Source organism: Stigmatopora argus, chromosome 2 (genome assembly GCF_051989625.1).
Source record: "Stigmatopora argus isolate UIUO_Sarg chromosome 2, RoL_Sarg_1.0, whole genome shotgun sequence".
NCBI lineage: Eukaryota > Metazoa > Chordata > Actinopteri > Syngnathiformes > Syngnathidae > Stigmatopora > Stigmatopora argus.
The window spans coordinates 24,345,992-24,369,141 of record NC_135388.1 but is presented as its reverse complement, the minus strand read 5'-3'; the positions used below and the strand labels follow the sequence as shown (position 1 = coordinate 24,369,141).

Below are 23,150 nucleotides of genomic sequence, written 5' to 3'. Positions count from 1 at the left end.
CATTTAAAGTGTTCCCTAACATAGAACACATGTATTCTTTCATTGCTTTCAAATGATGTATGTAGGTTTCTACCGTATTTTCTCCCAGCCTATAAGTCGTATCCTTAAAATTGCCTTAAAATCGGTGAATTTTACAATTTCTCTCGTATAAGACGACCCCTGATTCACAATTTTCACCTCTATATTCATGGTTTTTATAGGGAGTTCACAAGTGAGTTTTATCACGTTTCATGCAAGATACGTTTTCTTTCTTTCTTGAATTTAATTCATAGACGTCAAAACAAATTTTGTTTGGCATTTTGTTGATCTTTTCTCTTTTTTTAAATAAATGACCGTATCAGCCGCATTGTCTTGCATTATGGCGTTTTGCCCTTGCAGTTTTGTGCATGTCAAATCTAATTTGTGCGCATATAAGCCGTACCCTGGATTCAGCCATAATTTATTTGAACGACAAATACGGTTTATATGCGGTATATTTTAGTTTGGAGTCAGGACGTCTGTGGAATTTACAGTCCTTTGTTGGCTATATAGGTAATACAACTTTTACATAACTAATTCAATTATCTCGGTAGAGGTGCCCAATAGGGAGGAATGGTGGGCTTGTTACTGACTGTTGAGACAGGATGGGAAAGATCACACCTTTGGTCCCAAACTAGTCTGCTTTTATGGGGAAGGCTTGCTACAGACCTGCGTTTTGTTAATACTTGCAAAAAAGAAAGTTGTAGATTGGCAGAGATGGGATAAAAAAGTGAGAAGGGGACTTGAAAATTGAGTTGTTTTTTTCTGTGCCTGGCCAGAGAGGAGGTTTTTTGAATTCCCGGGAAGACCCCAGTCTTGTCTGTTTTAATTTTTACTTTTTCCCCATAAAATTTTAGACTTGTTGAAAAAAAATCCAGGGAAAAAAAATCCACACAAAAAAGTTTCTGCCTATAACTCAGGGATTCACACGCCATTGTTCTCCACTTGTTAATGTTTTCAGCACACATTTTCAAACATATTCAGGTTTTTAGAATGAAATCATCACAATGACTGGACAGCAACTTAACCATAATTGTTATGAACTAACATTATTTCAATGATACAGGAAATAAAACAAAATAACAGGTGAGTCCGACACCTATCCCTGGATCAAGTAGGTGGGTAGTCATTCTGGTCATCCGGTCGGTTCTCTTGTGGGCGGGTCGTCATTGATGTGTTGAGACCTCATTGGTAGAAGCTGGATATATTAAATAGTACTATCAGTAATTGGTTGTCATCGTTTTTGTGTGTTGAGTTCACATGTTCTACCTTGTCTGTGCGGGATTTCTCTTGATACTTTGGCTTGGTATGCTGTTTGAACACTCTGATTTTCCCATTGGTGTGAATGTTTTTTGGCGTATTTGTGTGCCCTGTGAATGGCTGACACCAGGTCAGGGTGTACACTGCAGGGCCAAAGGGTGTATACTCTTGTACATTACTAACCTGAGATAGACTCTAGCAACCATTGTGCTGCTTGCGAGGATATGTGGTACCGAAGATAAATGAATGAATGAATAATAATTAAGAAAAAAATAGTTTTATTCAAAATAGCAAGAACATCCACTCCTTCATAAATTGAGGGAAACTTGTTAAGTTCAAGAATGAGTTTTTAGTTAAGATAAGAACCCAAAGACTCCAATGGAAATAAAAAAGGTGTGGCTGCTAAGGGGCAATTTGTTTTGTTCATCATCAATATGCTCTGCATCAGTAGCATGGCATGAATTATATGAAATACATTCAGACGCAACCATGAAATACTTTAAAAAAAGATTCTAATATCACCTTGAAAAACAACTAATTAATACAAGGTATGAAAAACAAAACAACAACAAGGAGGGAGGTGGGGGCATTACTTATATAAAATATCTATGTTAGAGAACAGAAAATAAAGGACTTACAAACCCTGAAATTACTATAAACAGACAACAAAGATTTATATAAGAATCACATTGATTTTGGCTAATTCTGTAGAAAATCACAGATCTAAGTGTATAATTAAAAACAGGGATATATGGATTCTTCCTTTTATTTGGGGAGCAGATACATTTGAATAACTATTCATCCTATTTTGTAAATGTTTTGCTCATGCAATTATTGTAGTTTGTAGTTTGATTTCAATACCATCATTTGGCTTGGCCTTTTCATATTCACATACAGGAAAAATAATTGACTGGTCATAGAAAGAATCCATTAAAAAACAGCTATTCACACTGTTACGATTTTTTTTAAAGAATCCTAACTATGGATATTCTAAAACATATTAAAACAAATTTTAGACCTAGTTAAGACATTTTAAATTTTGCTGCGCATGTCAAATGTTGGCCCCAAAATAAATAGAACAATTTGTATGAAAGTCAATTGACTAGGCAGGCCGGTTCAGTCCTGTAGCGTGGCTTTTGCTTTGCGGGTCCAGTTTAGGGGTGTCAAACAAATTCCACATAGGGCCAAGGGGCTCCTGGTTTTCGTTGCAACCAGTACAGGCAGACTATACAAATGAATTTTCTGCTGAAACAATGAACTAGGACCTAACTGCAATCAACTGATTATACTTGCAGCAGATCAGATTGATGAAAATGTGTCCTTCTTCTTTGGTTGGAAGGAAAACTTGCACCCACTTGGCTCTTTATGGAAGTACGAGCAAGTATACTGAAACAATGTTTTCAAAGGCCATTAAGGACTCATCTCAAGTAGTCTTGGAATTTTGCAGATTTCCTTTTTGTCATCCTCTCTTACGTCTTCTCTCCTCTCCTCTCTTGACAAATCACAATGCTCCTGTATGAGACTCAGCTGGTTGTTGAGGTCATTTCTCTCCTTCTGCAGTGCTCTGCAGAGTCTCTCCAAAAGCTCCAATTTGCCCTGCAAAGCCCTGAAATGGCCGTCACGTAGGGTTTTCTAGAAAAGAATGACATTTCATCATGGATTCAGCAGAAAAAACAAAAAAATACAGTATTTACCCGCATATAAGCCGCTTTTGTCGGAAGAAAAATGCTGACTGAATCAAGGGTATGGCTTATATGCGCATAAAAACACGTCTTGCAAATAAACTGCAATTTGACGGCGCCGCGACACGATGACGTCACTTCAAAAAAGTGCCCATGCATGCACCGTGATGTCACGACGCAAACGAATGCCGATACGGTCATTTATTTCAAAATAGAGAAAAGACAAACAGATAAAACGCTAAACAAAAAATCTTTTGACGTCTATGAATGAAATTCATTTAAAAAACGTAACTTGCATAAAACGCAAAACGTTCCCGTCACTGCTTGCTCGGGGCACGACCATCTAAGGGAGGTCGAGGCGGAGCCATCTTAGTGATGTCGGGGCGCTGCCATCTAGATTTTTTTTTGCCAGACGCGAGTAGCCTTAATTTTGAAATAAAACAAAATTTTACCTTGATTTTTTTTTGTTTTAATTCTTGTTCGAAAGTTACAACTATTGGAGTACAGTGCTACCTCGAGATACGAGCTTAATTCGTTCCGGGATTGAGCTCGTATGTCGATTTACTCGTAACTTAAATGAACGTTTGCTGTCTGCTCGTAAATCAAAATTTGTCTCGTATCTCAAGATAAATCTTTGCTCAAAATTTTACTCGTATCTCTAATTGCTCGTATGTCGAGGTACCACTGTAATATGAACCATAGAAAGAACGGAGATATTTTGCCATTAGAAGCAATATGGCTGCCACAACACCTTAAACTTCTGGTAAGAAAATTGTAATTTCTGTAATTAGAAAGCATCAGGTTCGCATCAAGATAGATTTATTTCTTTTTTCAAATTTAATAATTTGATATTTTGCATTTACAAAGACAGGCATATTAACTTTTGATATTGAGCCTCTTTCGGCTGCCTGAAGCTCACCATGTTAAGGCTCGACCACCCAAAGGGATATGATGAATTTCCTGTTCTCTGGCAAAACGTAATTTTGGCTTTTTAACGCAAAATGTGGGACTCTTGAGTTGGACTGACTGTAGCAATTGAAAAGATAAAGTCTGAATGTGTTTTGGATTTTTTGGTGCGTTCAATTATTCAACGTCATCTTTCGCCATTTGATATTTTTCATTTTATTCACTCATTTACAGAGCTGCCAACTTCCGTCCACCCCATTTCAAGAGTACCCTTGTTTCCGGAGTATTTCCGGAGTGAATGCGATTCACGCAAAATCGATATAAAATGCAAAAAAAAACGTGGGAAAATTTAAATCAAATTATCAGGTTTTTACAATAATTGAAATAGTATTTTCCAAACTATTGAAAAAGTACAATGAAAAGAAGTATAAAAAGTGAATATGGTATAATTTGTTAATCATTTATTGGCAAATTCAAATTTCCACAACATTAAAATTTTTCAGCTGGTCCCTTACCCGTACTTGCATGTTGTGCAATGTCCAAATGGTGGTCCTTTTGGAGACGGCGTCAACATGGAATATTTTGTCAAATAAGAAGCAATAAAGTTCTGCGAGTGTCTGGACTTCTTAAAGGTTTCGTCCAAACTGCAATCCATTTTGCGCTTATCCCGCCCGAGGAGACATTGATAAGAGCTGTGTACTCCTACTTGAACTTCCTTTAGAACAACCCCGGAAATGAGAGGATTTGTTTAAAACAAAAGACTGGTAGTTTAGTCAGCCTTAAAAATAGTTACTTCCCTTATTAAAAAACGCAAATGGTAAAGCGATCGAGACTACCTATGCAATCGATTACTACGTTGAAGTCGCACAAGACGAATCATTCGTCAGAACATGTAACTCGGATGATTCACAATGCACTCGACTTACCGAATTCTTCTGGCTTAGAGTGCAGTTGAATCAAGATTGCGGAAGCTGGTGTGAATGTTATTTAAATGATAAATTTGGTACTTTTCCGAAACGGTTGCTTCAAAACTAAATATAAGTGAAAATCTTTTGGGATTTCCGGAGTTTATGGAGGTTGCCGCAGAGTTTGCAATGCATTTCCAGAGAAACTCCTGAAATTCCGGAGTAGTTGGCAGCCCTGCATTTATCCAACTCTTTTCGGAGGTCCCAAAGCATTTCTGGCTCAGCCGAGTGACGTAGTCTCCCCAGCAAGTCCTGGGTCAGCTTTTTGACCTCCTCCCAATCGGACGTGGCCAGAGCACCTCAACAGGGAGGCGTCTAGGAGGCACACTAATCAGATGCCCGAGCCAATTCATCTGACTCTTCTAAATGTGGAGAAGCAGCAGTTCTACTTCGAGCCGCCCCGTATGAGCGAGTTTATATTTTAGGGAGAGTCTGGACAGCCTGCAGAGGAAACTCATTTCAGCCTTTTGTATCCAGGATCTTGTTTTTTCGGTCATGACCATATATGCAGGTAGAATGTAGATCAACCGCTAAATAGAAAGCTTCGGCTTATGGGTTATTTCTTCTTCACCACAACAGACCAATGCAGAGTCTGCATCACTGCAGATACCGCACCGATCTGAAATGTTCCAGTGAGAGTTGAAGATAGCGGCCTGGTGAACCCAACAAAACATCATCTGCACAAAGAAGAGATGCAATACCGAGGCCACCGAACCTGATTCCCTAAATGCCTTGGTTGTGTCAATATATTCTGTCCATACAAGTTATGGACAGAATCGGTGTCACAAGTCAGCCATTGGAAACGCAACTGGCAACCGCCACTGGAAACGGATCCAACAAACGGATAGGTCTACGTGGACCAGACTCTGACACTAGTCATACAGGGACCTGGCATTACGTATCAGGGGGTAGAGTACACCCAGGGTATCCCTGGAAGAATTGTTGAAAAATAAGCATCATTTGAGTATTTATCATATATTTGCTGCCAGGAAAATACGCTTATGATTGCAACAAAAAGGTTTCGATTGCGGTAATATAGACATATACAGTGGGGCAAATAAGTATTTAGTCATCAATTGTGCAAGTTATCCTACTTGAAAAGATTAGAGAGGTCTGTAATTGTCAACATGGGTAAACCACAACCATGAGAGACAGAATGTGGACCCCCCACCGAAAATCACATTGTTTATTTGCAAATCAGTGGAAAATAAGTATATGGTCAATACCAAAAGTTCATCTCAATACTTTATGTACCCTTTGTTGGCAATAACGGAGGGCAAACGTTTTCTGTAACTCTTCACAAGCTTTTCGCACACTGTTGCTGGTATTTTGGCCCATCCCTCCATGCAGATCTCCTCTAGAGCAGTGATATTTTGGGTCTGTCGTTGGGCAACTTGGACTTTCAACTTCTTCCACACATTTTCTATGGGGTTGAGATCTGGAGACTGGCTAAGCCACTCCAGGACGTTGAAATGCTTCTTATGAAGCCACTCCTTTGTTGCCCTGGCTGTGTGTTTGGGATCATTGTCATGCTGAAAGACCCAGCCACGTCTGATCTTCAATGTCCTTGACAGATGGAAGGAGATTTTCACTCAAAATCTCTCAATATATGGCCCCATTCATTCTTTCCTTTACACAGATTAGTCGTCCTGGTCCCTTTGCAGAAAAAAACAGCCCCAAAGCATGATGACTCCATCCCCATACATCACAGTGGATGTGGTGTTCTTCGGATGTTCTTTCTTGTCCAAACACGAGAACCTGTGTTTCTCCAAAAAGTTCAATTTTGGTGTCATCTGACCATAACACATTCTCCCAGTCCTCTTCTGGATCATCCAAATGCTCTCTAGCGAACCGCATTCGGGCCTGGATGGCAGGGGGACACGTCTGGGAGTGCAGGATTTGAGTCCCCGGCAGGGCATTGTGTTACTGATAGTAGCCTTTGTTACTATGGTCCCAGCTCTCTGTAGGTCTTGTATGTCTTCCATTTTCTAATAATTCCTCTCACAGTTGATTTCTTTACACCAATCCTTTTACCTTTTGCATATTCAGTCTTCCCAGCCTGATGCAGGTCTACAATTTTGTCTCTGGTGTCCTTCGACAGCTCTTTGGTCTTGGCCATAGTGGAATTTGGAGTGTGAGAGACTGAGGTTGTGGACAGGTGTCTTTTATACCGATAATGCGTTAAGACAGATGCTATTAATACAGGTAACGAGTGGAGACCTCCTCAGACCTCGTAAGAAGTTAGACCTCTTTGACAGCCACAAATCTTGCTTGTTTGTAGGTGACCAAATACTTATTTTCCACTCTAATTTGGAAATAAATTCTTTAAAAATCAAACAATGTAATTTTCTGTTTTTCTCTCTCCACATTCTGTCTCTCATGGTTGAGGTTTACCCATGTTGATAATTACAGGCCTCTAATCTTTTCAAGTAGGAAAACTTGCACAATTGGTGACTAAATACTTATTTGCTCCACTGTATAAACATGTATACATATGTATACATACGATTGGACTTAACATTCAGACATTTCTTTTGTTATAGAGCCTGACAGCTGATGGGAGGAAGGATCTGCAGAAGAGCTTCTTCCTGCAATGCAGCAGTCTATTGCTGAAAGAGTTTCGGAGGGACTCCAAAAACTCATGCAGGGGGTGGGAGGTGCTGTCCATGATGGACATCATCCTGGCCAGCATCCTCCTCTCTCCCACTTCCTCCACAGAGTCCAGAGGACAGTCCAGAACAGAGCTGGCCCTTCTGACCAGCTTATTCAGCCTGTTTGTGTCCATCTCCGTTCTCCCGCATCCCCATCAGGCCAATGCACAGAACAGTGTAGATGCCACCACAGTGTCAAAAAGGTCCTCAGCAGTGTCCTGCACACTCCAAAGGACCGTAGTTTCCTCAGTAGGTAGAGGCGGCTCTGGCCCCTTTTGTACAGGCTTGTTGAGGTGAACACCCAGGTACTTAAAATTCTCCACGGTTTCAATGTCTGTACCCTGGATGTTCACCTGAGTGGTCTGTTGGGGCTTCCTCCAAAAATCGATCACGATTTCCTTTGTCTTACTGGCGTTGATGTAGAGGTGGTTTCGCCTCACCTGTCAACAAACGCTGTGATGACTCCCTTGTACTGAATGGTGTTGAACGCACTGGAGAGGTCCAAAGACATTTTTCTCACTGTGCTTCCCGTGTTCGCCAGGTGTGAAAGAGACCTGTGGATCAGGAAGGTGGTGGCATCTTCCACACCAATGCCTGGACGATAGGCAAACCGCAGCGGGTCCAGCTCTGCATTCACCAGGGGGCTGAGGTGATTCAAGATGATTCTCTCCATTGTCTTGATCAGGCAAGAGGTTAATGCTACCAGCCTGAAGTGGTAGGGCTCCACAGTCTTTGGAACTGGGACCACACAGGATTTTTTTCACAAGGTGGGGACCTTCTGCAGACCCAGGCTAAGGTTGAAAATAGGCAGAGTCACTTTGCCAAGCTGATCCGCACAGTCCCTTAGTAGTCTGGAGCTGAGGCCGTCTGGACTGGTAGCCTTCGTGCCTTGATCTTCTTAAGCTGTCCTATCACCTAGTCGACAGTAATGCAGAGATCAATGGGAGAGGGGGGTGACGTGTGAGCGGTGGAAGAGGGGGAGGAAGAGGAGGAGGAGGGGGGGGGGGGGGGCGCTTCTGGTCTGGGGGCGTCAGGGGAGTGGGGGCATAACTGAATCTATTAAAGAACTGATTAAGTTAATTTGCCCACTCCGTGTCTCCGGACTCCGGGTCCCTCTTGTTGTTGTCTCCATGGTCCAAAAAAGGTCCTCAAGCCCCTCCAGACCTCTTTGGCGTTGCCTCTCTGATGAGCTGCACATTCAGTTAATCTTTTGCCTGTTCCGACCAGGGCTAGGTCGCGGGGCAGACGTCTCTCGCACTGCAGCTGTATGCGCCACCGGACCACCAGAAAGAAATTAAAGATGGCTTTACCATGAAGCAGGCAGCAGCATTCCCACACACGGTGATGATGATGAGCTGCACATTCAGTTAATCTTTGAATAAAAATGGCAAAAAGGCAACCGCTTCCCCCCAAAAAATGTTGTGCCTGTTCCGACCGGGGCCGGGTCGCACGTCTCTCGTCGCCGGAATGCACCGCGGGTGTATGCGCCACCGGACCGCCGGCCGAGAAATTAAACTTATCAAAAGTATGAAAAGGAATCATGGAGTGTTTGATGCTAAAGGGGAATTAATGCGTTTGTTCAAGGTGTTGGTGATTCTCTGTTGCTATGTGTGATGGAGTCTGAAAATCGGGGAATTAAATACGATTTGGAATTCAAATGGGGTTGAGTTAAAATGCTTTTCCCCGCACATTCTTCACATATGTTAACAATAGCAATGATACATAAAAAGGCCAAAGGTCCCAAGATGTAAAACCGGAGGTCAACCTTTTCCAGGAGGTGACCTGTGGCACAACAGGCACGAGGTCTGAGGGAATGGCCAGGCTCAGCAACCAGATGACTTGCTGGTTTGCTTGCAAAGCATATACATTAACGCATTTTCAGCATTATAATTAAAAATTGCAAGATGTTTCCAGTTACTGACCGGGGGAAAAGAGGAACTGAAAGGTCTTCACCCAGACGACTACCTCACTATGGGACGGACAACGAAAGCCAGTGATTTGATTTGTGCATGTAATGTTCGTAGGCACTTCTAAGGCCAGACCTTGGGAGTATTTAAATCCTTGCCTGGTGCTAGAGCTTTCACTGATACTTACTTTATTCTGATTGTTTAACATTTAGCGTTAAAAGTATTGGCCAGAATCCTGTATTTGTTGTTTCAATAGAATTGGCTCAAATTGCAACCTGTGTGAATTTGCTTTATTTCCTAATGAGACCTCTCATTTTGGAGATCAGTTGAACAGGGTAAGGCTAACTGGACACCTAAAGTCACAGTGTCACCCTGGGATGCAATTTGGGCCCCCAGGGATGTCCAAGACGCCATACATTCCAACATGTCTGAAAGACTATTTTTCTCTAGTTTACTTGGCTGTTCTAATTAAAATAACAGCTAACAATGAGCTACCCAGGATGAATCCTCTCTTACAAACAATGACCCCTTTCTTAGTACTGTATTAACTCGCATATAAGCCGCCTGCGCATATAAGCCGCAACCTTAAAATTGCCTTAAAATTGTTGAATTTTACAATTTCTCGGAAACGGGCGGCGTCTGCAGTGATGCAGACTCTGCACCGGTCCGTCGTGGTGAAGAAGGAGCTGAACCAAAAGGTGAAGCTCTCTATTTACCGGTCGGTCTACGTTCCCACCCTCATCTATGGTCACGAGCTGTGGGTCGTGACCGAAAGAACGACATCCCGGATTCAAGCGGCTGAAATGAGTTTCCTCCCCAGGATGTCCGGACTCTCCCTTAGAGATAAGGTGAGAAGCTCGGTCATCCAGGAGGGGCTCGGAGTATAGCCCTTGCTCCTCCGGATCGAGAGGAGCCAGATGAGTTGGCTCGGACACGCTGGGGAGACTATGTCTCCCGGCTGGTCCAGGAACACCTTGGGATACTCCCGGAAGAGCTGGATAAAGTGGCTAGGGAGAGAGAAGTCTGGGCTTCCCTGCTGAAGCTGCTGCCCCCGCGACCCGACTTTGGATAAAGCGGAAGAAAATGAGATGAGATGAAATGAGATGAGAATCAAAGGCATGGGAGCTACACTGGCAGCTAGCATAACATACGCTAGCAAATAGCATAACATACGCTAGTGGCTAGCATAACATACGGTAGCCAAGTGTCATGCTAGCACCTTTTCCGACGAAGCACCCTATGTATTGAGAAAAAACTGAAAATATACCCGCAACTGAGACTGGGACAACCCTGGCGAGCTACAAATGTAATACCATTTTTTCATAAAGATACAGTACAGCTCAGTTTAGTTAAACTAAATAATAGTCTGAAAGTGTAAATGTCATAAAATGTTACAATCATTTATAACCAAAAGAAAGGATTTACTTTGAACAATTACCAATTAGTGAAGACTGGCGACCAGTGCAGGGAAAAGTCTGCCTTGCACCCTATTGTCTGGGATAGGCTCCAGTAACCCCCGCAACCCTTACAGATATGCGGTACGGAAGATGAATGAATGAATTAGCAATTATACCTCCTCTGCCATCTGCAGCAAAGTTTGGTTGTTGCCTTCCCATTTTGTCCTCCACTGTGTTGTTTCTTTCTCCAGCTTCTTAATCTTTTTGGTCATCTGAAAGTAAACAGAGTGTTTCGGGGAGCAGGAAAAGAAAAATTGTGATTTATGGATTGGTGCATGTTTTATGTTAACATTCTCACGCTACTTTTGTCCGAACCCTGCATCGTAGAGAGTTGACATTATGGTGGCCAGAAACGGCTGTCGGATCCAAACCGTGCATCGTACTGAGTTGAATTTGTTTTATGGTGGCCAGAAACGGCTGTGAAATCCTAATAGACAAGTGATTGAATTTCTTTTCCTTCTCTAAGCGTGTAAACTCAAGCTGTGAGCATTTGCAAGTATTATCGAGGAGTACGCCTGACCTGATATTTGTTAGCTTGCTGCTCTCTTGAGCTCTTGAGCTGATGGCGGCGCGCACGGAAACAGCGGCTCTTTGCTCTCCAGTTTGATGTTTTGGTTTCTCAATCTTATCGTTATTTACTAACATCTGCGAGGCAAACTTTTTCTACAGTCGCCAGGATTTAATTACTCTCGGGAGGAGATGCGATATATCCATCACAACAGACTACCAACGGACCTACAATATCCCCGAGGACATCTTGAGACCTCCGGAATCTCCGTCAGCCCACTCAGAGTAGGACGGAGGCGGCGAAGGGAAAGAGCAAAAGCGCGGATGCCGGGCGGGCCTAGCTGCTAAGCTAAGGCAGCAACCACACCAAGCACCGCTTCGAGTATCTTTTTGACCAACGCCAGATCCATCACCCACAAAATGGATGAGTTGGAACTTCAGATTGCTACCAACAGGTTTGTCAGGAACTGCAACATTATTCTCATCACGGAAACGTGGCTACACCCGCAAATCCCCGACGCCGTGGTATCGCTAGCTAGCCGGACGCTTTTTCGAAACGATCGTTCGAAAGAATTATCAGGGAAAAGCAAAGGAGGGGGACTTTGCATGTTCATACACAATGAATGGTGTTGTGACAGTAGGATCATTAACACTCACTGCTCCCCGGATTTAGAGCTATTGGCGGTACGGTGCAGGCCCTTCTATCTACCTAGAGAGCTAACGGTCATCATAGTATTGGCCGTCTATATCCCCCGGATGCTAACGGTAGCATGGCACTTAGCCTCCTGCTAACGGTTGTAAACAAACAGCAGCTTGACCATCCCGATGGAGTCTTATTGTCGCTGGTGACTTCAACAAAGCGTGTTTAAAGACTGTTCTGCCTAAGTTTGTCCAGTACGTGAAGTGTCAGACCAGAGGAGATAAAACTCTGGATCATGTTTATTCTAATATCAAACATGCTTATATAGCTACTTCCCTCCCTCACCTGGCTGGTTAACAAGGCCACAAATAAAGATAATAAAAACTTGGCCCGAGGACGCCCTTTCTCAGCTGGAGGACTGTTTTTCCTGGACCAACTGGGAACTTTTCGAACACCACAATCTCCAGGACTACACGGACACTGTACTTTCCTACATCAAAAAATGTTTGCCCCGCCTCCATCCTGACTTTCACTATCGATGGGCTGTTTGCTTTTGTATTCCCTTCAAAATATTCTGAAAATGATGCACACAAATGTCCTCACAATAGGATAACGCACGACCACTTGCCAACGAGAAGTAATATATACTCCTCGTACTAGCGATCGCTACGCCATTTGCGCTGAGTGATGGGAAAAAAACACTGACAAAAATGCAAAGCTCCGCCCAGTGCTCGTAGATATCTGTTAAACATGAAAGAGATGTGGAGGAAAAGTTGTGCGCTACAATGATAAATAGCCTCTCATGTCTTGGCCACCTGGCTTTCTCGTATGGCGAAATTTGTCTCGTATCTCGAGATAATTATTTGCTCGAAATTTTACTCGTATCTCAAATTGCTCGTATGTTGAGGTAGCACTGTACCTATCTTTTCTGTAAATTTGGTGCCAATACATAAAATTGCTTGGGAGCTATTGAAGATATTAGGTAATAATAACAGTAATAAATTAATAAATGGAAAGTGTTATTATAAAACTAAAAGGTGTTCGTTAAAGGTAATTACCTATGTTCTTTAAATCTGGTGCCAATAAGTCAAATGGCTTGGGAGCCATTGAAAATATTAGATTCTAATAACAATAATAAATGAATAATTAATAATTGGTGTTATTGAAAAACTAAAAGGTGTACGTTAAACAGAAGGTAATTACAGTGGTACCTCGACATACGATCGTAATCCGTTCCGAGACTGAGATCGTATGTCGAGCTTTTCGTAAGTCGAGCGAACGTTTCCCATTGAAATGAATTGAAAACAAATTAATTCGTTCCAATCCTCTGAAAAAACACCAAAAACAGGATATTGGAATGGAAAAAATGTTTTATTTCTTCTAATTCGCCATATATTGACAAAGTGACAAATAACGAGTGGTTTAATAGTAATAAAATGTGTTTAATAGAAGTAAAATTAGACGCATTTCGCAGAGGGTAGAGACCGCGACATACACGGAGGCGGAGGGGGGTATTCAGGGGGAATTTATCCACGGCACTCGTAAACGAACAAACTAATTTAAATTAACTTGGATTAATATATACAGACACACTGAAACATACCTTTAATGTAACTTTACACAAAACTGATTTCTAATTTTATTTTAATCTTTTTTTACCTTCGTTTTCCGGGTTAGCGGTTTGCCACGCTTCCACCCTCACGTTCGCTATCGATGGGCTGTTTGCTGTTGTATTTCCTTCAAAATATTCCGAAAATGATGCACACAAATGTCCTCACAATAGGATAACGCATGAGCACTTGCCAACGAGAAGTAGTCTTGAATGAGCAATCGCGGGAGCTTCTTTTCTTAGAAAGAATAACAGGAAATGCAATAGCTGAGCTTACCCACGTATTGATTGTGGGTAATGAAGTTTTATTCTGAGAAAGGGTGCCATTGCCTATGGGTGTTGTTTGCACGAGTATACTTCATTACCTAGAAAGCCCTCTTTTTGCCTGCGCATGCGCATTGTGCGTTTCCTGGTCGAAACTCATCTGAATAAATCGTTCAGTGCTCGTAGATATCCGTAATGCACGAAAGACATGCGGCAAAAAAAGACGTAAATATTGTTATACACGAAAGATATGCAAAAAAAAAAATGCCATGGCCACCTGGCTTGGTCGCATCCCGAAATGTTGATCGTATCACGGGCAAATTATTCGATCGAAATTTTTGTCGTACCACGAGCTGATCGTAGGCCAAGGTACCACTGTACCTATATGTTCTGTAAATTTAGTGTCAATACGTCCATCGGCTTGGGAGCTATTGAACAAAATAGGTGCTAATAACAATAATAAATTAATCTATAATCCTTATAAAATGTCATTTGTGTGTGTGTGTATGTATGTATGTATGTACATGTTAAGATTCTTTTGCTACGTTTGTCCAAACCGTCCAACGTAGAGAGTTGAAATGTTTTTATGGTGGCGAAAAACGGCTTTCGGATCCTAATAGACAAGTGATTTAATTTCTTCACCTTCTCTAAGTGTGTAAACTCAATCTTTTATTTGTTAAACAGCCATTTTTCAAAGGAGAATTTTTTAATAGCGCAACAATTGTCTTTTGATTCTTCGCTGGTCGCCCATGCTTGTTTTATATTAAGTATAAAAAAAGTTCATAAAAATGTCAAAATTTATGCTGAACTTGCAAGTGGAAGACACTTCCTACTCTTCTGCTTGCTACTAAGAAAAAGGCCGAAGACGGAACTGTAACTCAACTCAGCACCAAGAATAAAAATAATGGCAGGTGGTGGCTGTTTTTTTATGCGAAAACAAAGCTTTCGGAGTGAGGGTGGATTTTTTTTCAGAAATGCGAGCCCCGGGTGATGGTACGGCGGCACGCTTATTCGAGAATAGAGCCCTTTGGACGGCTAAGACAGCTGGACGCCGTGGAGTAGCAATGTGGAATTTCTGAGAAATGTTTCAAAGTGCAAACTCTGGGTGACGTCACAGCAGACGCCATCGCCTTGTCCGAAAATAGAGCCTATTGGGCGGCTAAGATGGCTGGACGCCATTCATAATTTATCTATATCTTGCTTTTGTCATATACTTTAAATTTATTCATAAACACATGAGCAAATGTGATTATTTTATTATCTGACTCTCGGCAGCGCTGTAAATATCTTCAAAATCATTTTGAACATTATTGGTCCATACCCACTGCATGTAGGTAATATTCATAAATGTTCAAAATCATTCCCTAGCACCACATTAAGACTTTTTATCTTCCTTTGTACCTGAAACCATGTCCATTTGTATCCTCTTTATTTCAACAGACATAATACTTTCAGATATATATTGGCTTGTTTCGATACATGGCCTTGAGTTTTGCCTTTAAAGCTCTATCTCTCCAAAGACCAATAAGAAACCATGTTTCTTCCTCGCTCTTAACTGTGGTACATTGTTTTTAAAGGATTATTCAATTGGAGGTCTCTTCTGCACTTTTTTCTGCAGTGTTGTTCAAGTTACTTTTGAAAAGAGTTAGTTATTGTTATTTGTGTGAAAAAGTAATCAAATTATGTTTATAGTTACTCAATTATGAATGACACTACACTTGCCACCAAAGTAGGGTTTCCTCGACCTGGTGTCCCCTGCTTGGTGCTAATGGTTGGCTGGGATAGGCTCCAGCACCCCAGTAATGTTTTTATTTCCACCCTGAAAAGCCTCCACTCTGTGTGATCCGCACTTGCCATTGCAGAGTGCTTATAACTGTTCTGACTACAAAAGAGTCATTCACTTTCAATCTGGATGGGCTGAGTCTGATTTTGACTGCCTTTCTGAACAAACCCTAACTAGCGCTACTAACAAAATATGATCCAGCAAATTGTTTTGTGGATGTATTGTAAGTGCAATGTACTGTTAGTTGTAACAAGCTCAAGAGCATCTGGCCATTTCTCAAACAGTACGCTGTTGTACATGTTGCCCATTGCTGCATGGACAGTATTGCAAGTGTAATTTGCAAGCCATTTGTGCTACCTTTCTATTTAAAGAGGCCACAAACCACAATGCGATAGCAATGTTCACTAGTTATAACTCAACACCAGCTGCTGTTGCAAGTTTTTTTTTCTGCCCAGGGCAGAAGTAAATTATTGTTACGGCTGTCAGCCTGGATACACACTATATAGTAGGGTGTGTTGTTTTGTGTGTAGTTTCTTTCTCTTCTGCAGATACATGGAGCTGTGGCTACACCCCTGTGGCAAAGCCTTGCCCAGGCCAACACAGCTGACTACTTCCCAATCATCCCTCCTCCAATCAAGATCCACTTCCTGTCCTTATTTAAACCCTTTTATTTTTCAGTTCAGCCCTTGGCTTCCTTGGCTCCCTTGACTACCTGTGATTGCAATATGTGAGACTCCAGGACTGTACGTCTGATGTGGTAGCTTGCAGCACGGGGGCCCCACAAGGCACAGTGCTCTCTCCACTCCTCTTCTCCCTCTACACATCGGACTTTAAACATAATACAGCCACCTGCCACCTCCAGAAGTTCTCTGACGACACCGCTATTGTTGGACGAGTGACGGACGGGAACGACCTGGAGTACAGGGGAGTCATCACAGCCTTTGTTGACTGGTGTAGGCAAAACCACCTCTACATCAACACCAGCAAGACAAAGGAAATGGTCACAGATTTTCGGAGGAATCCTCAACAGACCACTCAGGTGAACATCCAGGGTACAGACATTGAAATCGTGGAGAATTTTAAGTACCTGGGTGTTCACCTCAACAACAAACTAGACTGGTCCACAAACACAGATGCCCTGTACAAAAGGGGCCAGAGCCGCCTCTACCTACTGAGGAGTCTACGGTCCTTTGGAGTGTGCAGGACACTGCTGAGGACTTTCTACGACACTGTGGTGGCATCTACAGTGTTTTATGCAGTGCTTTGTTGGGGATGCGGGAGCACGGAGAGGGACAGGAACAGGCTGAATAAGCTGGTCAGGAGGGCCAGCTCTGTTCTGGGCTGTCCTTTGGACTCTGTGGAGGAAGTGGGAGAGCGGAGGATGCTGAGCGGGATGATGTCCATCATGGACAGCACCTCCCACCCCCTGCATGAGTCTGTGGAGTCCCTCCGAAGCTCCTTTAGCAATAGACTGCGGCACCCTCATTGCAGGAAGGAGCGCTTCCACAGATCCTTCCTCCCATCAGCTGTCAGGCTCTTTAACAAAAATATGGCTGTGTGTTAAGACCTACAGTATGCATGCATGTACATTTATGTGTATGTATGTATGTATATATGTGCTAAGCAACACGCTTATTTAATTATATATTTATCCATGTATTTATTTCTTGACCTACTTATTACCTATCTATTTATGTCTAAAATGCCTTTCCTATTCCTGCATCCTCACCCTCTTGCCACTGGAACAACGAAATTTCCCGAATACGGGATGAATAAAGTTATCCAATCCAATCCAATAAGTTTAGACACCCCGGGGTATACATATAGTTTGTTGCATTTATACATGTAGTTTATTCCCCTGTCTAGACTTTTATTACATCAGTTCTGACAGTGGCACCCTTAGGCCTTATTTCCTGTATTTTTGTGGGTGTTCATTCGAACACCTGTCTGGGAGGGTGGTTTTTTTACCGTTTTTATTTGAGGGTGCCACTTTAGTATCTTTTGCTTCCCCTATGTTGTCCCGTAGTCCAGGTTTTGGTGGACTTTGTTGTTAATAAATCATCATTGAAGGCTACTTGCAGTGTGTGTCTGGCTCGTCATTGACTGAATCTTTCTGCTGTGGTAGTTGCGACTCCCTGGTATATCTTACCATTAGGGGGAGTCGTAACAATTATTCACTATGCACTTTTTTTCAATGATGAATTAAACTGCATCCAATACAACAAGTTTTTTTGTCTTGAAGAGTACTGCGATGGAAGTCTAAAAACTAAATAGTACATATTTGTTTAAAAAAACAACGTACAGTATATATCAGGTGTCTCAAACCGATTCCGCCGAGGGCCGCAGTGGGTCCTGGTTTTTGTTCCAACCGATCCAGTGCCGACATTTTAACCAATCAGGTGTCTTCTAAAATAAGTAGCACCTGGCTGCAATCAACTGATTACACTTGCAAAAGGTATCCTCTTGAGTTGGAATGAAAACCTGCACCCACTGCAGCCCTTTGAGGACCGGTTTGAGACCACTGGTATATATTGTATATAGTCTATACAATATGTACTATACACAATTCTTCACATTTCTCTAGCGGCGGCCGCGAGTTTCGCCGAATATTCTACTCTGAAAAAAAGAAAGTGTTCAACCACAGCGTTCAGTCAAGTACGACTCGATTGTTCAATGTGTGGCGGGCCTTAGAGCTAACACAAAATACAGAAAGACATGAGACAAAAACATTAAAAATCAAATGGTCTCCAAAGATTGATATTTACCTTTTCCATCTCTTGTCTGAAAGTGGCAAAGACCTCATTGCTTTTAGCCAGAGTGCTCTGAAACTCTTCAAACTTATCCATGTACATGGAAAGCTAAGACACAAGAGATTAGTTTTGGAGTTGGTTAATCACATTTTTGCCTATAAACATTACCACTATACATTAGAAATGAAACACTGCACTTTAACTGATTCCTATGTTTGTAGCCAAAGGTTAAGATGAGGGAAGATAGATCAGATATAGACGTGATAGGTCAAAGTGGGGGGCCCACAATACCAGCAATATGAGGTGGGAAACCCTGTATTTAGAAAATCATCTGTGCCTGTTGACAAACTTGCATTCTACTACAGTCATACCTCTACTTAAGAATGCCTCAAGGTACGAAAGTTTCAGGTTTCAATTTTTTTATATGCAAATGAGTGACTCGAGATACAAAAAAGATTCAAGTTACGAAATCCCCCAAAAAGTAAATGCATTTCCTTATCTGTTGTTTTATTTTGAATTCCCCTCATTAAGCTATTAAAAACTGTACAAATGCAACGTGGCACATATTTTCACACATACACATAGGGCACACATAAAAGTCTAAAATGTACTACAAAGTTGACGGCTTTTGGCTCTTGCCGCCATCTGGCGGACAAACACGGGTATTACATCGTTAATGCCGCGGAGGGAGATATTTCAGCGGGGGCACATTTTCATAAGCTTTATTTATTTTAAGACATTAATAAATCATTTCTTTAGAATTTTTGTGTTTCGTCACATCTTTCATACAAAATTGGGACAGTTTGACCAATTTTAAAGGTTTTAGGTGGTAGTTGTGTGAGGACCGAGGAACGAATTAGAGAATTTACATATAAAGTGCACCTCTAAGAAAAAGTCTTGTAACCAATTCATTTCGTAAGTAAAGGCACAACTGTATTAGCTACCTCGGACAGCCCGGCGGATGAGTGGTTAACGCGTCGGCCTGGCAGTTCTAGGATCCTGGGTTTGAATCCATGTGGGCACACCTGTGTGGTGTTTGCATGTTGGTTTTCTCCGGGTACTCCGGTTTCCACCCACATTCTAAAGACGTGCAGAGTAGGCTGATAGAACACTCAAAATTGCCCATAGATATGAGTGTGAGCATGAATCCATCCATGAGTCCATCTCCTCGTGCCCTGCGATTGCCTGGCCACGAGTTCATCGTGTCCCCCGCCTCGTGCCCAAAGTTGGGTGGAATAGCCTCAAGCATGAATATTAGCTACCTTATCCTCAATGCTGGAACCAACAATCTCATTTACCTAAATAGGCATGTCACCTGTGAACCAACAACCGACTCCAACTTATGATAGTCATTAAGAAAAAATAAACTGCTGCATCTCTTGCGGATTGGACATTATGAGCCGTCACACAGTTGGTAGTTTGAGTTGTCCTCCACCTGAAAGGTTCAATTGCGGGCTATAACTGCCCACTGTCAAATTATCTAATTTGCATCCAGTGGATTGGCAGTGCCTTGCGTAGCAGGAATCCCATTAGTGTGTGAATGTATAGATCAATGGGTTCTTATGTAAAGCACTGGTAATATTGTACAGAATGTGTGCTATACAAGTAATCGATAGTTACGTATGTAATTACGGTTCTATGAATCCCGAATGAAAGTTACGTATGTAATTACGGTTCTATGAATCCCGAATGAAAGTTACGTATGTAATTACGGTTCTATGAATCCCGAATGAAAGTTATGTAATTACGGTTCTATGAATCCTGAATGAAAGTTACGTATGTAATTACGGTTCTATGAATCCCGAATGAAAGTTACGTATGTAATTACGGTTCTATGAATCCCAAATGACCGCCAGAGGCGGCACTGAATGATCCGTTCATACAAAGTTAATCAGGGAGCCCAGGTTGACCCTCGGAAGGGTATAAATTCCGGTGCAGCCATAGTTTGTCCCTACAGAATTTTCTCACGTGAGCACGAGTAATCTGAGTGACTGAAGGCTCTGCTGTTCATTCGAGATTCAAAGAAGCGTAGTACCCTGTGTAACTTTTGTTCTATTTCATCGCTGCTGATAGGCAGAGGCGGAGCTGTAAGCACTGAATGGACATTACAGCGAAGTCACAAAGGATTCCAGACAGAAACCATGGGAGGTTTAATTTGTAGCTCCAAGACGAGGTCACGAGGATACACGCGACACGTACTCAAGTATCAACTGCCACACGAGAAGAAATTATGAACTCAATCTATGGTGGGACTAGAATTTACACCATTATAGGTCATTCTGTTTCGAGTCCCCAACATTTAAATCGGCTCTACTGAATGGTAAATATCTTACATTTATGACCCTCTCGATTTTACAATCAAAGCTGGCGATTGAAAAGCTAATAATCTATCCTCTGTATTAAAACCGGAATTTTTAGTGTGTACTTTTGACGATGCTGGCAGGTAAACAAATCCCAGCTAAAGCCTTTGCTACCTTTGGTTCTCCTTTCAAATGTGAACTAACTGCCCAGGTGCTAACTTACCAAAGCCGGTATATTTTAATGCAATGTATATTTGAACTAAAACAGCAGTAGAAGTCAAATAAAAAGCATTAAAGTTATTAACTTCCAAAAGAGCTGAGTCTGTTTTCTCAAGCAGGGAAATACGAAGGCCAAATCACTTTTTTTCCCAAGATGGCGCCGTCACGCGGCAGCCGGTGGTAGTAGCTCTGTCCACTCTTATTTGTTTTTCGTGTTTTACAGCCTTTCTATCTTTTTTAATTACATTTTAATTATTCGTAATACATTCCTTTTTACTCTACTTTGTACTTAATAGTTTTTACTTTAATGTTTTTGTAACTTTCTTTGTTCTGTTAGCCTGGCTTCTTTAAGCTAGTTCTTTTTTGATCCATTCAGCCATGCCTCCGTTGTCATACACATGTGATTAGCTGTGAACAATACGCAGCAGAAGGAGCAACACCTCAATGCCGCTGGAAATCCGGAGCTCGACAAAAGTGCCGGGAGAAGAAGGGACGCTTCAGACCAACCATTCCATCTATTATTATGGGGAAAGTGAGATCCCTCCCCGATAAGATGGAAGAGCTGTTGGCGCTTACCAGGCCGGAAACGGAGTTGAGGGGGTTGTACTTTGCTACTGTTGTTTCTTAAGCTCCAGACTACTGAGGGACTGTGCGGATAAGCTTGGAAGAGTGACCCTGCAATTTTCAACCTCGGACACAGTCTGTAGAAGTTCCCCATCTTGTGGAAGACTTCCTGTGCGTAGTTCCAGTTTTATCCTACTCTCTTTTTCTTGTGTCTGTATCCATTATTGCGACTGCAACCAAGACGCGCCGCTCAAGTGGCAGCTGGTAGCGGTAGTTCCGTCCGCTACTGAGGGACTGTGCGGTAACCTCAGTCTCTTTCTGCCGTAGGTCCCCACCTTGTGGACTTTCTGTGTGTGGCTCCAGTTTTTTTTACCTAGGTCTACAATGTCTTGTGTGTCTACTGCAACCAAGAAATTTCCTGAATACGGGATGAAATAAAGTTCCAACCAACCAACTGATGCGTGCACGAGAAGGCATGAAAAAAGAGGGAGATAACACAAACACACGAGAGCCCTGTCAGCGGAATGACCAAGAGCAAGAGGCAGGACACTCCCTTGTCTTCTTGGAGGAGTGCACCTCTGGGGGCCCAGGTCTCCCACCTCCGGGGACCAGAGACATGAGATGATGGATGGCTGTCAAAGCAGAGAAGGATCTTCCTTTGTCTTTAACTTTTATCATGGTGCTTGCAGGGGGTAGACTTCAGAATTCAATCACATCTCTGCCAAGACTAGGATTGCATAGAATTGCTCCAGCACGCTGTTTGTCTGTCAGGTTAATACATTCTGTTGGCTGAGAACAAGTGGGTCTTGCTAGAGTTCTTAAATCGGAATGAACACGCAGGTGTTAACAGGTGATTTTAAATGAAGCGATACAAGAATAATTTGTCACCCGGTCAATGCAGCCTTGAGTAAAATATTGGGAAAAAAACAATATAGATACTTTAGGCAATGCTGGCCGATACAACAATGCTGGCTAAAGCCTTTGGTCTGATTCCCATACTAATTACTAGGGGAGCTAGTCTGCATGCTAATCATCTAACAATGGTATATTTTATTGCAGTTTAGCTGAGAAAAAAAGTAAAGTATTCAGATTAAAATGACAGAATAGATGATTTACTGGCTTCCACACTTCCTTGTAAGTGTCCAATAATTAAGTTATTACCTCGGTCAGATGAAAAAAAATGAAGGCTTATTTCGGCAGTGTTTTCCCAATTTCCTACCCAAATACCAATTAGTGTACACCCTATGTTCGTGACGTCACTACGCAGTAGTACTATTAAAATTTTTGAAACGTGTGTGTGCTTTTTGATTAATTTTATGGAGAAAAGAACTATGGGTTGTGGCTCAGCAAAGTCCCAACTCTCGAACTCAGTAGACTCTCATGTAATATGGGGCCTACAAGGCAGTACTGTCGTTTTTGACCAGTTAACAACATATATTAATCCCTTGAAAATCGGAGATAATGTAGACCAGACATGGCCGTGATAATCGAAAAAACACGAAGTAGGATCACCCCCATTATTACTACATACCATACAATATGTTTTCGCTTATAGAAAAATACAAGTAGACCAGAACAATTATCAAGAAGTGTATTTATTAAATACATATTACAGTTATAGGCATATGAAAAAATTGTAATGTATTAACATCTAAATCTACTCTATAA

The 23,150-nt window shown here is 41.9% G+C and overlaps 1 protein-coding gene across 5 annotated transcripts in view; it reads right to left on the bottom strand.

The window, feature by feature from the left end:
• Window positions 1–1,539: 1,539 nt before the first annotated feature.
• Window positions 1,540–23,150, bottom strand: part of LOC144088889 (alpha-taxilin-like) — an 81,790-nt gene continuing 60,179 nt past the window's right edge. For 4 of the 5 annotated variants that reach the window (XM_077619648.1, XM_077619622.1, XM_077619630.1 and 1 more), the window contains 3 exons: window positions 18,415–18,507; window positions 10,963–11,058; window positions 1,540–2,910 (listed from right to left, as the gene is read on the bottom strand). In XM_077619648.1, coding sequence (XP_077475774.1) covers window positions 2,689–2,910; window positions 10,963–11,058; window positions 18,415–18,507 — 411 coding nt within the window. In that variant the 3' untranslated portion in view covers window positions 1,540–2,688. The remainder of the gene's footprint in view (window positions 2,911–10,962; window positions 11,059–18,414; window positions 18,508–23,150) is intronic. The other variant, XM_077619639.1, reaches the window with a different exon arrangement.